This window comes from Triturus cristatus, chromosome 5_1 (assembly GCF_964204655.1).
Source record: "Triturus cristatus chromosome 5_1, aTriCri1.1, whole genome shotgun sequence".
Taxonomy (NCBI): Eukaryota; Metazoa; Chordata; class Amphibia; order Caudata; family Salamandridae; genus Triturus; species Triturus cristatus.
Genome location: NC_140587.1, coordinates 780,931,391 through 780,944,829, shown reverse-complemented (window position 1 = coordinate 780,944,829; position 13,439 = coordinate 780,931,391). Strand labels below are relative to the sequence as shown.

Genomic DNA, 13,439 nt, shown 5'->3' with positions numbered 1-13,439 from the left:
CTTGTTTATATGGAGAAGTCGTTGATCAGTCATATGATGTTAAGTGGAACTTCATTTTCATGCCTTGGTTTGCCATGGTATCTTATTACTGATACTGTTTCAGTTTAAATTTTCAGCATTTATTTTATAGTTTGTATAATGTAGAAGAAGGCCTAGCATTGAGACTGTTAATTTCAGCTGTAGGGTGTTTGGGTGGTGTTAAATTTTTGTCTCAGGTGCCTCAGGCTCGACCTAGAGTGGCACAAGCCTGGAATGCTTTCAGCCAGTACTGACCAATTAGGTGCTCACTTTGAACTAAGGTAGAGGATTGTACCAACCTATCTGCTTCGGTCCCTCAATCTCCCACCCAGCCCTGATTTAAAGGCAGTGACAAGGCCAGGATAGCACCAACCAGATGGCGTATCCCTTACAATGGGCTCGTATTTGCCAGCTGTTTTTGACTGGGACAGAAGGATGGTGCTGGGGAGTCAGTGGGCCTTGCCATTTCCTAGGTGGCAGAACTTTCTCCTGTCCTTATGGTCTAATCAAATCTCCAAGCTTTCCCCAATGAACTGACTGACACAAATGGGCATGTGAGATGGCTCCCATCGTGCCACATTTAGGCACACTGGTAATCGCTAGGATTTTCTTCCCTGGGATGCACATGCACACTCTTGTAAAAGTGGAATCTTGCAATTTTACTGCTGAAACTGCACCCATGCACAGTACAAAAGTGAAATGCCCAGTTGTTTCGTGCATGCATGGGGTTTCAGCAAGGGATTAAACAGGATTCTCCATTTATCTGGGTGCATGTACACCCCAGAGAAGGTAAATGTAGGCATTACCAGTGTGTTGCAGAAACCCAGAGGATCATCTGGCGGACTCTGTCATACACAGTTATGGCAAAGGAATTCTCTAAGATTTACCCTGCTGATACTTCATGCTTCCAGCAAAGAAATCCCAGTCTATTTCCCATGGCGGGGTGCCTCAGTGAAGTGCCATTCCAGATTAGCGGCCCAGGTTGACCACAACAAGGACATTAGCATGGCAGTTCTGGAACGGTCATGCTGATGTCTGCCAACGCCGGTCACTCCCCAGCCATTTCTCATTCTCAACCGTAATCAAGGGCTGATACTACTGGTAGACGTAGTGAGGTGGTGATGATGGAAACGCTCAGGACTAAAGATACTATTAAACACTACTGCGATCTATGCCTCTGCAATACCCATTTCCCTCTAAGGCACGTTTGTGTTTTGTTACCCAACCTCATACCATATTCCCCTCACTGCTTCTTTTTTACTCTTGTTGCTGTATCCCAGCCACACCCCTTTCCTCTTGTGATGTAATTCATTTGCTTTCGATTCACAGCTTTCTTTCACTTTGGGAACCTAGTTATGTACCCTTTTTGATGTGATCTACAGACTTATGCTAGGCACATAGAAGGAAAAAATGACCTTTACATGGCACTACTGATCACACTACAGTTATTTGGAATTAAATCTTTCTGTGTGGATCACGCTTACATCCAGTTCTTTACAGTTGCCTTTTGTTCAATCAGTATAACTAATTCGCATTCTCCTCTTACTGGGAATCCAATAATACTCGGAGCAACCTTGTCCAACCTGATGTATTTGAGCCCATTAAAGTGTCTTGATATTTAGATGCTGTGCTACATGGTTTAATCAGTGTCTCTCTATTTTCCTGAAGTGGCTCTGGTTTTAAGGAAACTGACGTCCTCATATTAGTCATCCACCCTGTTTGTTCTGCTCTTTATTAAATTATTAGGCTGCATTTCCTGACGTTCTTTCATTTTATCCATTTTTAGTCCCTCTTGCATTACGTGCCCCAGACATTGCGAATGGCAGTAATAATGGTGGGAGGAGTACCGTGCTATCCAGACACGTGCCACATTCTACGTCTCCAAGCCCGGGCTGTGTGGCTGTAGATCAAGGTGAGTATCCTTCATGTCCAATGGTTTGCTTTGTGACTTACAGACTTTTTTTCTGTCCCAACCTGAAAGTTTCACCACCGCCTCAAACAATCTGTGAGTTGGAGAGGAATTATTATAATTGTTACAGATTTATAAAGCGAATGGCTATCCAATAAGGTGTTTTCCAGCGCTAAGCTCCTCATGGTACCACAAGTCAAAAATAGCGCTGCACACTTAATCAGAACAACCACGTTTTTTAAAGTTTGTGAAAGAGAGAGTGACAAGATCTCATAGAGGATGGTAACGAGTGCTAATGAGTTCCACAGCTTAGGGCCCAGGTAGGAGAAGGCCTGACCCCCTTGATAGGACCTACTGACTCTGGAAACTCCAGAAAGATTGGAATTACTGGAACGCAGAGAATGATTTGGCTTGTAGGACAATACAAAAGAGCTGAGATAGTGGGTACCAGTGTTAGACATACATTTATGTATGTAACATAATGCTTTAAATTGAACTCACCGCTAAATTGGTAGCCTGTGAAGATCATGAAGAAGTCTGAGCGTAGATGTAAAATTAGGGGGATGCAGTAAAAGTCTTGCAGCCACGTTTTGCACTATCTGAAGCCGCTTGAGCGAAACTTTAGGGATGCCAAGTAAAGAATATTGTCATAGTCCAGCCTGAAAATAATCAAGGCCAGAATCACTGTTATTTGAGCAGAGACAGGAAGATATCCAAGGATTTACCTTAACCATATTAAGATTCCAAAACAGGTGGACGCAACCTTGGTAATCTGATGCTTCATTGAGAGCTTGTTGTCAATCCAAAAACAGATTATTGACAATGGTTACCAGACTTAGAGACGCACAAAAAACCTTGGGCCACTGATGGGGTCCCCAAAGGTAAGGTTGGTTGCCCACCAACAGAATCTCAGTCTTATTCCCGTTCGATTTGAGGGAGTGAGCATTCATCCATGCAGACACTTTCATAAGGCAGGTATTCAAAGCATCTCCTGAGTTGACTAGGAAACAACAATCAAGGTGTCATCATCATATGAGAAAAGTGAGACCCAGCTCTACAATATATCCGCAAGTGTCCTTACATTAAGATTAAATAGGGTCAGACTGAGAGAGATGTAAATGATCATACGTTATGAATATTTCTGTTGAGTGCGTACCTGATATACGTGGTCTTAGCCAAGTCAAGGGCTTGCCATGCATACCCATCTCCTAAACTTTGGAGGAGTATGTTATAGTTAACCGTGTGTAAAGCGGCACTGAGATCTAGAAGAATCAAAGCAGCAGTGCTGCCTTTATCTAGCTGGCACCTTAGATGTTCAGTGACGCCGAGTAGTGCTGACTCCGTACTCTAGTGGCTCTGAAACCCAATTGAGAGGGCTGGAGAAGTTTTTCCAGAATTTTACCCAAAGTAGGCAAGAGCGAAACCGGCCTATATTGGACCAGGTAAAATAGTAAAGATTAAGCTTTTTCAGCAGAGGAATTACTGTTGCATGTTTCCACGCCTTAGGAATGCTACCTTCTGAAAGTGATGCATTCAGATGTTAAGTTAGTATTTCTACAAATTGTGGATTAAGGGCAGAAAGAAAACTCACAGAGCAAGGCGGGGCAGGTCCCGGGCCGGAACCTCTCTTACGTGTGGTTGCGAGCAGACAGCTGCAACACAAGTGTTGTCACAGATGTTTTGCAGCGTGAATCTTTCTGGATTCACTATGCTGTGCATTATTCCGCGATCTTGTGGTTGGGTCCGGATTCGTAGTCTTTTCTTTGTTTTTTTTTTGTTGTTTTTTTTGTAGCCCAGGTGGGCGTCGACGTCCACCATTTGGTGCACCTCCCGTGACGTCGTCGTGCTTCCTGCGGAAGTCCCACCTTTGGGGCGCCATCTTCAGATTCTTTTTTCCGCCGTTGGGTCTGGATCGTCATCGGGAAGCTCCAGAAATTCACTCGGAGGAAGAAGGAAGAAAAGCGAGTTTCATCGATAGAATCAAGAGAAGACATCAGGAATAGAACAGATTTCATCAGGAGCGCGAAGAAAGAGGACCAGCGAACCTTTTTCTTCGACAGCCTTGGAGAATGCACGCTCAGAGACCCTGAGCGAAATGGACAAGACGCCATTCAAGTTCTGCCCAAACTGCCACCACAAGTTCGCGCAGAAAGACCAGCATCCGGTCTGCAACGTCTGCCTACCGGTGGATCACCAGAGTATCGACTGTAACGCCTGCTCAGCCTTCACGCCGAAGACACTCAGGGTGAGAGAGAGGCAGAGAAGAGCCAACGCCAACATGGATGGCAAAGGGAAACCCCCGACACTCTACGAGCTGGGCCTCGACACGGACGACGAGGACAACGTCGCCGAGACAGCCGAAAACTTCACGGTCGTAGAGACCGACAAGAAAAAAGAAGACGAGGTAAGAGAATCGTCGAGCGCAAATCAAAAAACACCTCAAACACGAGGGTGACTCGAGAAAAACTGAGTCATGGTCCACGAAGGGAGCCCCGGCGCCGAAAACTTCGACGTCCAAAGGGGGAACTTCGGACAAAAGGCCCAGCGGATCCTTACAAAAGGACTCCCTGGTGCAGAAAGACGCCGAAAGGCAAGGGTCGTCGAAATCATCCCATGAAACTGGCCGATCGACGCAGAAAGAACGTTCGACGTCGACGCAAGTTTCATCGAAAAGACCCGCGGTCGACGCCGAAAGCATCTCCGAAATGGAGAAAAAGAAGAGGCGGCTCGAGGCCGAAATGGAGAACATCCTTCAAAGGAAGAAGGAGTTCGACGCCAGGATGAAGGAATTCAAGATTCCAACGGTTTCATCGGCGGACGTCGTCGAGGTCGAAGACGAGTTCGACGCCGAAGGGCTGACAAGGGATCTCGAGGAAGAAGAGGAGCCCTATTATGAGGAAGAAGCCGAGGAAGAAGACCAACAGTCGTTCTACGAATCGGCGGCATCTACCAGCAACGACGTCGAATGGCACGATCTCGACACCGAAAACCCGGAGGAGGCCGTGGACACGTACCCCTCGAGGCCTTCGCCACCCGACGACATCGGGGTGTACAATATGGTGGTGAAGAGCGCAGCAATGGCCTTCGGCGTCAAACTCGACGAGGAGAGGCCGAAAGCCGATTTTCTCGTCGAAACACTGCTCCCCATCCAGACTAGGAGTCAGTTCCTCCCCATGCTACAAAGCGTGATGAACCAGGGGAGAGAAGCCTTCAAGGAGCCTGCCACCTGCCGGTCGATCACGCCCAGGACAGAGAAGAAATATAAGCACTCCTCCCTGGACCCACCTTACATCAAGGGTAGCGTCACCGCAGACTCCATCATAGCCTCCACGGCCAGGAGAAGGGCCAACGTTCCAGCAACTTCGGGCCCACCTCCGGATAAAGAGAGCAGGAGGATCGACCTCACAGGCAGAAAGGTCGAGAGGAACGCCGCAATGCACTGGCGCATGGCGAATTCGAATGCACTCCTCAATAGACTCCAATACCAACACTGGGATGAGATGGGGGAGCTAGTAAAGCACCTCCCCGAAGAATACCGCCAGAGAGCCTCTCACCTGGTGGATGAAGGCAAGAACATCGCCAACTCCTGTATAAAGACGGCGTTGGATGGGGCAGAGACTTCAGCAAGACTCATGGCCATAGGGGTCACAGAGAGGAGGCATGCATGGCTAAGAATCTCGGGATTCAAACCGGAAGTGCAGAACAACATCCTTGGCACCCCCTTCAACGGAGAGACACTGTTCGGAGCAACGGTGGACGAAAAGCTCACCCAGCTCAAGAAGGAAAACGAGACAGCGAGGTCCATGGGGGCCCTACAGCTGAGGGGAATGAGACGAGGAAATCCCTCGAGGAGACCCTACGGTAGGGGTGGAAGCCAACAGGGGACGTCGCACCAGGCGTTCCAACAAGGTCAGCAGGGCGAAGGTCACGGACAAAGTCAGCAGAAGCAAAGCTGGCAATATCAACCTCGGGGCCAGTCCTTTCGCGGGAGAGGGAACGGACGTGGCCAAAGGAGGAGAGGGGGCGATCAGCCCTCCTCGAAGTGACTCAGCACGCAAGAAGACGCCTACCCTCGTAAGGTCCCCAAGGGTGAGGCGCAACAAAGTGTCATCAGGGGGAAGAGAAGATTCAAGAGCCTACGAGCATACGTCACCAGTAGGCGGAAGGCTGAGGTTCTACCTTCAGGAGTGGCGGCGTATAACCACAGACAAGTGGATACGGAACATCGTGCAGTACGGATACTGCGTAGACTTGGAGAAAAGACCTCCAAACAGGAAGCCGAAGGGAAGACAGAGATCGGCCCAAGAACTGGCAATACTCAGAGAAGAAACGCGGAAACTCCTACAAAAGGGAGCCATAGAGACAGTGCCGTTCAGGGAACGCAACAAAGGGGTCTACTCAAACTACTTCGTGGTTCCGAAGGTAGACGGAGACCTCAGACCCATACTGGACCTCCGTTACCTAAACAAGTTCATCAGAACGCAAAGGTTCAAAATGACTTCACTGCAGGAGGTACTGCCACAGATAAGAGAAGGGGACTTCATGGTCACCGTGGACCTCAAGGATACCTACCTTCACATCCCAATAAACAGAAGGCACAAGGGCCTTCTAAGATTCAACATCGAACAGGAACACTACCAGTTCACAACCCTGGCCTTCGGATTAAAATCAGCGCCAAGGGTCTTTACAAAATGCCTGTCGGCGGTAGCGGCACACCTACGAAAGCAGGGAATACACGTATACCCCTACTTGGACGACTGGCTGGTCAAGGCAAACTCACGCGAGAAGTGCGAGAGGCACGCAAAACGCGTAACAGACACCCTCACAAATCTGGGATTTTCCATCCACTGGGGAAAATCATCGCTGGAACCGGAACAGGTAAAGATTTTCCTGGGGGCAAAGATCAACTCCCTCAACAGTACAGTAGTGCCCAGCGACAGGAGGACAGATGCTCTACTGAAGGAGACGCAGCTCTACCAGAAGGGGCGAGCTCTGACAGTGAGGGCGGTGAGCAAGATGATGGGGATGATGGCGTCCTGTATCCAGCTGGTGCCGAATGTACGCCTGCACATGAGACCATTCCAGGAATGGCTGCAACAGCAATGGTCACAAGCAAACGGAAGTTGGGAGGATCTAGTGGTTGTTACGCACGCAGTGCAGGAGGAGATAACTTGGTGGAACAGAGACAACATAACAACGGGGAGAAGCCTGACACCACCAAGCCCAACAATGACCATTACCACGGACGCATCGCAGAAGGGATGGGGAGCGCACATGGACAACCTCAGAGTGAGGGGTCTATGGGCTCCAGCAGATGCGGTCCGCCACATCAACTACCTCGAGTTGAAAACGATACTGTTAGCCCTGAGGGCATTCCAGAGACACCTGTTCGGCCAGAGGGTGTTGGTACAGACAGACAACACCACGGCGATGTTCTACATCAACAAACAAGGGGGGACACAGTCGTTTCCCCTCTCATCCCTAGCTCAGGAGATTTGGAGATGGGCCATACCTCTCAAGATAGATCTACTGGCAATTCACCTACCAGGGAAGGACAATGTGGAGGCAGACTGGCTGAGCAGACAGACCTCAGCATCGCACGAGTGGGAGCTCAATGGCCAGGAAACGGAGAAAATCTTCCAGAGATGGGGGACTCCCACAATAGACCTATTTGCAACACGCCACAATGCAAAATGCCAAAGCTTCGCGTCCTGGCAACCAGATCAGCAATCCAAGGGAAATGCCCTATGGATAAGCTGGTGGAGGACATTTGCCTACGCCTTTCCACCGATACCCCTGTTGCACAGAGTGCTCGACAAGTGCAGAACCAGCAACATGACTCTGATCCTGGTGGCTCCACAGTGGGCGAGGCAGACATGATTCTCACAGATTCAAGAAATGGCGCAAGGCAATCCGTACAGGTTCGAGAGGAGAAAAGACCTGCTCTCAATGCAAAACGGGGAGGTCCTGCACCCAGAGCCAGAGACACTCAACCTAGCAGCATGGCTCCTGAAGACCTAGAGTTCGCACACCTAAGGTTACCTCAGAGCACTATGCGAGTGCTACAGGAGGCAAGGAAACCTACTACAAGAAAGTGCTACAGCGCAAAGTGGAAGAGATTCACGGTGTGGTGCAGGAAAAAGGGCCTGCAAAACAGAATGACAAGAGACTCAACTGTGCTGAGGTACCTCACACACCTTCTAAAGAGTAACCTCTGCTCGAGCTCCCTAAGGGTACACCTAGCAGCGATCGTTGCCTACACCAGAGGTGAGAAGGGTGGAAGTTTCTTCACCTCGCAGGTGGTGAAGAGATTCATGGAGGGAGCCAAAAGAATGGCACCCCCGAAAAGGTTGCCGCCGCCGGCATGGAATTTAAACGTGGTTCTGACGGAGCTCATGAAGGCGCCGTTTGAACCCATTCACAAGGCCACTCTACAAATGTTGACGATGAAAACTGCCTTTCTAGTGGCCATAACCTCACTACGCAGGGTGAGCGAGCTCCAAGCACTAACGCTACAGGAGCCCTACATTCAAATTCACAAAGACAGGGTAGTCCTGAGGACGGACCCACACTTCATGCCCAAGGTAGTGTCGGCGTTCCACATGAATCAGAGTATCCAGATACCGAGTTTCTTCCAAAACCCGACTACAAACGCAGAAAAGGCCCTGCACACCCTCGATGCCAGAAGAGCGGTGATGCACTACATTGAAAGAACCAAGGAACTCAGGAAGTCGAAGCAGCTGTTTGTGTCCTTTGCTACTAGCTTCATGGGTAGACCAGTGACCAAGGGCACCATCGCTAGGTGGATTGCCCTCACTATTCAATTCTGTCACAAACAGGCTGGACAGGAGCTAACGGAGGGGCCCCAAGCTCACTCCACAAGGAAGAAGGGGGCCACAGTTGCCTTCCTGGCAAACACGCCCATCCAAGACATTTGTCTCGCAGCAACTTGGGCATCTGTGCACACGTTCACAAAGCACTACTGCGTGGACATTCAAATGAATAAGGAAGCACAGGTCGGACAGAAGGTGCTACAACACATTTTCAACGACCAGCGATCATCTTCCACCCAGCCACCACAAAAATAGGAAAACCGCTACAAAGTCTATGCACAGCATAGTGAATCCAGAAAGATTCACGCTGCAAAACGAAAAGTTTCTTACCTGTCGGTGTAGTTTTGCAGCTTGAAGATCTTTCTGGATTCACTAGCGAACCCACCCACCTCCGCCAGGAAGATGAGGCTGGAGGAAGAGGGGGTGAAATGGATAGGATCAAAGAAGTGGAAACGTACAGAAATATGGACAAAAGGATTAATCAATCGCCTAGGGTTAAAAAAAAAAAAAAAAACAAACAGGGAAAAAAGAACCCGAAGATGGCGCCCCAAAGGTGGGACTTCCGCAGGAAGCACGACGACGTCACGGGAGGTGCACCAAATGGTGGACGTCGACGCCCACCTGGGCTACAAAAAAAAAACAAAAAAAAAAAACAAAGAAAAGACTACGAATCCGGACCCAACCACAAGATCGCGGAATAATGCACAGCATAGTGAATCCAGAAAGATCTTCAAGCTGCAAAACTACACCGACAGGTAAGAAACTTTTCGTTATGACGGATCACAGGTGCAGCACAAGTGTTTTCTAGCTCCAATTGTGACTGAGGACAGTTGGGGTCGGGCGTAGAAGAAAATGAAGCCTGAATGTCAGCAGCTTTTTTTTTTTTAGAAAAAGCCTGCTAGTTTGTCACACTGAGGCTACGAGAGAAATTAAATGAAGCGCTGTTTGTATAGCGCACAAATACTCCAAAGGAGTGTCTCAGCGCTGACCATGTACACGGAAAGCCTACTCTCTGCGAAAAGTGATCGTATTATTCCTTTTGCTGAAACAGCCATGTTTTTAGTTTTTTCTTAAAGACAGGAAGTGCTGGAATGGACCGGAGCTCCTTGGGGAGCTTCTTCCAGGTCCTTGTGCCAGGGAAGGAGAACGATCTTCCGCCAGTTCTTGCCCTGCAGATTCTTGGAATCCTGGTTAGACCGCTGTGTGAGGAGCGCAGTTCTCTGAGGGGTGCGTACGCACATATGCTCTCCCTCAGGTAAACCGCCCCACTCCTGTTGAGAGTCTAATGTGTCAGGACCAGTGTCTTGAAAAGAATCCTCTTTTTGACAGACAACCAGTGTAGTGCCTTTAACTGATGGGTCATTCACGTTGTAGGAGCTAGATTGAGAATTAGTCTGGCTGCCTAATTCTGTACCACCTGTAGACAACTGAGCAGATAGTCTGGAAGGCCCAGATAGAGAGCATTTCCATAATCTATCCGTGAGGTGATCAGGGCTTGAACCACTGTTTTCCTCGTTTCTCGTGCCAGAAAAGGAAAACATTGCTTTAGGTAATGCAGGATCCCGAAATAGGAGCCCACCAAAGATTGGATGTGCGGTTGAAAGGAAAGGACGCTGTCCCTTTTAATTCCTAGGATTTTTACTACCGTTTGTTAAGCTCCCGGGGCAGAGTGCCATGTGGCCAACACGTTCACCGAATTTCGGGGGTAATATCCCCGAAGAGCAGGATCTCGGTTTTATCAGGGTTAAACTTAAGTTGGTGAACTGATAGCCAGTTGAACACATTAGAGAGACAGTGTTTAATGGCCTCTCCATCAAATTCCTTCCCCTTTTGACAGGTAAAAAGCAACTGCATGTCATCTGCGCATGATAGTACTTTACCCCCTAGAGCCTCTGCCAGACTGGCTAGGGGAGTAAGGTATGCATTAAATGAAGTGGAACTCTGTGCTGATCCCTGAGGCACGCCTACTGATAGTTTTCGAATAGGGGTTGCAAATGGAGGGTGCCATACTTCTTGACTCCTTTAGTTTAGGCTAGGCCATCTATCCCTCAGGCCTGAAGACAAGCCAATAGTCTTCCATGAGGTACGGTATCGGAGGCCGCCGATAAGTCCAGCGGTATCAGGGCAGCCTTTGCCCCCTTGTCTAGCATGTCTTTAATGTGTTCTGTTATTTCTAGTAAGGCTGTTTCTATACTACAGTTGGGTCTAAAGCCCGGCTGTCTAGGTTGGAGAAGATTGTTATTCCAGGTAACTTGAAGTGTTAACATGCTTCTCCTAAGATTTTAGAGAATGCTGGGAGAAGTGAGATCGGCCTATAATTGGTTTGAACTTTAGGGTCAGCTATGTACTTTTTTTATTTTAGTAGTGGAAGGATTTCCACCTTTGTGGGCATTGTGCCAGTCGCCAGAGAGAGATACAGGAGGAGAAATATTTGTGAAATCTAATAAGGTTTTTACCACTTGAAAAAGGGTTTTGGGTCAATTTTCATGCCATGCATATTTTTTTTACGAATAGAAAGAGGCTCTAGTGTGCATCAATTTTTAAGAGCCAGTCTATAATTTTGTTTATAATTTTCACAGTAAGATTTGCGCCAGACTCTTTCCAGATGTTTATAGATCATTTTATTTTCATGCAAGTCATCATTAAACCATGATTCTGGGGGAAGGGTTCTATGATTCGTGTAATAGGTTGTATGGAGTCGAGCAAGGACCAAAGCCAGTTGTCGATGGTGGCTGAGTCTGCCTCCACTGAGTGACAATTTGACTCCGGTGTGGAGTTCAGAGAAGAAATGTTGAGTTTCGTCTAGTTCCTAGAAAAGGAGACTGTGTTCTAGGCATAGAGAGTATTGTAAGGGGGAAAAGAACAGCAAAGTGGTCTGACCATATTAAGGGCATCGAACTGGCTGCCTGCAGACGTTTCAGATTAGAGAATAGGGGCTCAAGCACATGCCCAGCCTCATGAGTGGTTGAATGGCGCAAACTATAACCTAAGTACTTTAAACAACGATGTATGTCCAAATGAGATGAAGGGAGCAATATTTCATCCTGGAACTCCGAGTGAAAAAGGACATGACACTCTAATTGTTCATGCAGTTTGCATCATTCGTTCAGATAAGTTGTAATATTTTTGCTGTAGTCTCTGCAGTAGTGTTGACCTCTGCTTGTATGATGCCTCGATTGACTCTTGCAGTCACTAATGTTTGTGTCTCTCATCTTGATAGCTTCACAAAGCAGTTTTGAGACACAACTATAAGCTTTTCTCTATTGGTAAGCAACTTAACAGTCATCATTTTATATTCTTAAAACACAAAGTGGGACCACAATGCACTATGCAGCTCTCGGTTTCGGGTGGTCTTGAGGTACGTCAGCATCAGTGATGTTCAGGCCCCCTGCGAGTGGCCTACATTGCTCTCATCTGCTATCAAAATGTACTTTGTGGACTCCATACAACTGCTTAATAAAAAGATTTTTTTTAAAACACAAAGTGGGTTGATAGCCTTGTCGAGAACCAGACATGTAGCATCCCCACAAGAAATAATAATTAAAACATTTTTAAATGTCAGAACTCTGAAGGAGGAAGTGCATCAGATACCACAAACCACCTTTGAACTGACTGAGTGAAGGGGAACACCACACTGCTTTATGGGCCGCTGAGATAACTAAAGAACTGAGACACGGAGAAAGTCACAAGTGATGGCCCCTCACTCAAAGATTTCGGGCTGGGCTATGAAAGATGCCAGGGGCATAGCTGAACACAAAACTCATTCCCTGGCTGCTATGTAAAGTGGGCTTCCTGGGCCAGTTTGTGTCAGTGAGATATAGTCTGGGTGGTTCCACAAAGGTGTCCTTTTCCTAACCATTGCAGCTGTAAAGCTTGAAATTTAAGGTCTCGGTTAACAAACACCGTCTGGATGTATTTAACTATAAACTGCAATCGAGAGTTATGGCTGATGTTGACGAGCCAGTGCTCTGTGATCAGACTAACAGATCGCCTTCATTTCAAAGCCTTGCAGATGCCTGGTTTGTACTTGTGAGATATAATCGTTGCATCGTTTTACAAAGATGTCACAGGCTTACCTATCCTGTTCCGTTGGATTTGTAAAGTACATGGCTACCCGCGGGCCTAGCTGCTGCAGCAGTGAAACAAACTCAAGCACTCTGAAGGTAAATGCTGTCTAAACACATTTACCTCCAAGCTGCAATTGGGAGATGTTTGGTGATCCAAAGCCCTCTGATCAAATTAAGGGATTGCCTTCATTTCAAAGCTTTGCAAATGTTTACTGAGGTAGATTTCCTTAAAGTGATAAAGCCTATGGTACCCTTTACAGACGCTATGTTAGCATTGGTTTTCAGTTGCGTGCTAATTGCGTAAACAACAGAGTGAGACACCGTTCTCAATCGGCACTAAAGGCTCTTTAAATTTTAAGGATCTTAACTTGTCAATGAACTGAAAAAAACTGTTAAATTGACTCCACAAGGAAGAGTATGGTGTGGTCTTGCTAGAGGAGACACATTTATTCAGAATTAAGAAACCACATTTGAGGTCTTACTAGTTACCATTGAAATACCATTCCAGTCCCCTACTAAAACTAAAGGTACATCCATATTGTTATACCATGACCTAGCGTTTACCCTTGAAACAACATGTAATAAAGAATGCACAGTACTAGGCTGGGGAAG

General features: G+C 47.5%; 1 protein-coding gene across 8 annotated transcripts in view; it reads left to right on the top strand.

Annotated features, from left to right (window-relative positions):
• Positions 1–13,439, top strand: part of GREB1L (GREB1 like retinoic acid receptor coactivator) — a 492,334-nt gene that overhangs the window by 283,932 nt on the left and 194,963 nt on the right. For all 8 annotated transcript variants that reach the window (XM_085605794.1, XM_085605790.1, XM_085605791.1 and 5 more), the window contains exon 9: positions 1,805–1,930. In XM_085605794.1, the coding sequence (XP_085461920.1) occupies positions 1,805–1,930 (126 nt within the window). The remainder of the gene's footprint in view (positions 1–1,804; positions 1,931–13,439) is intronic.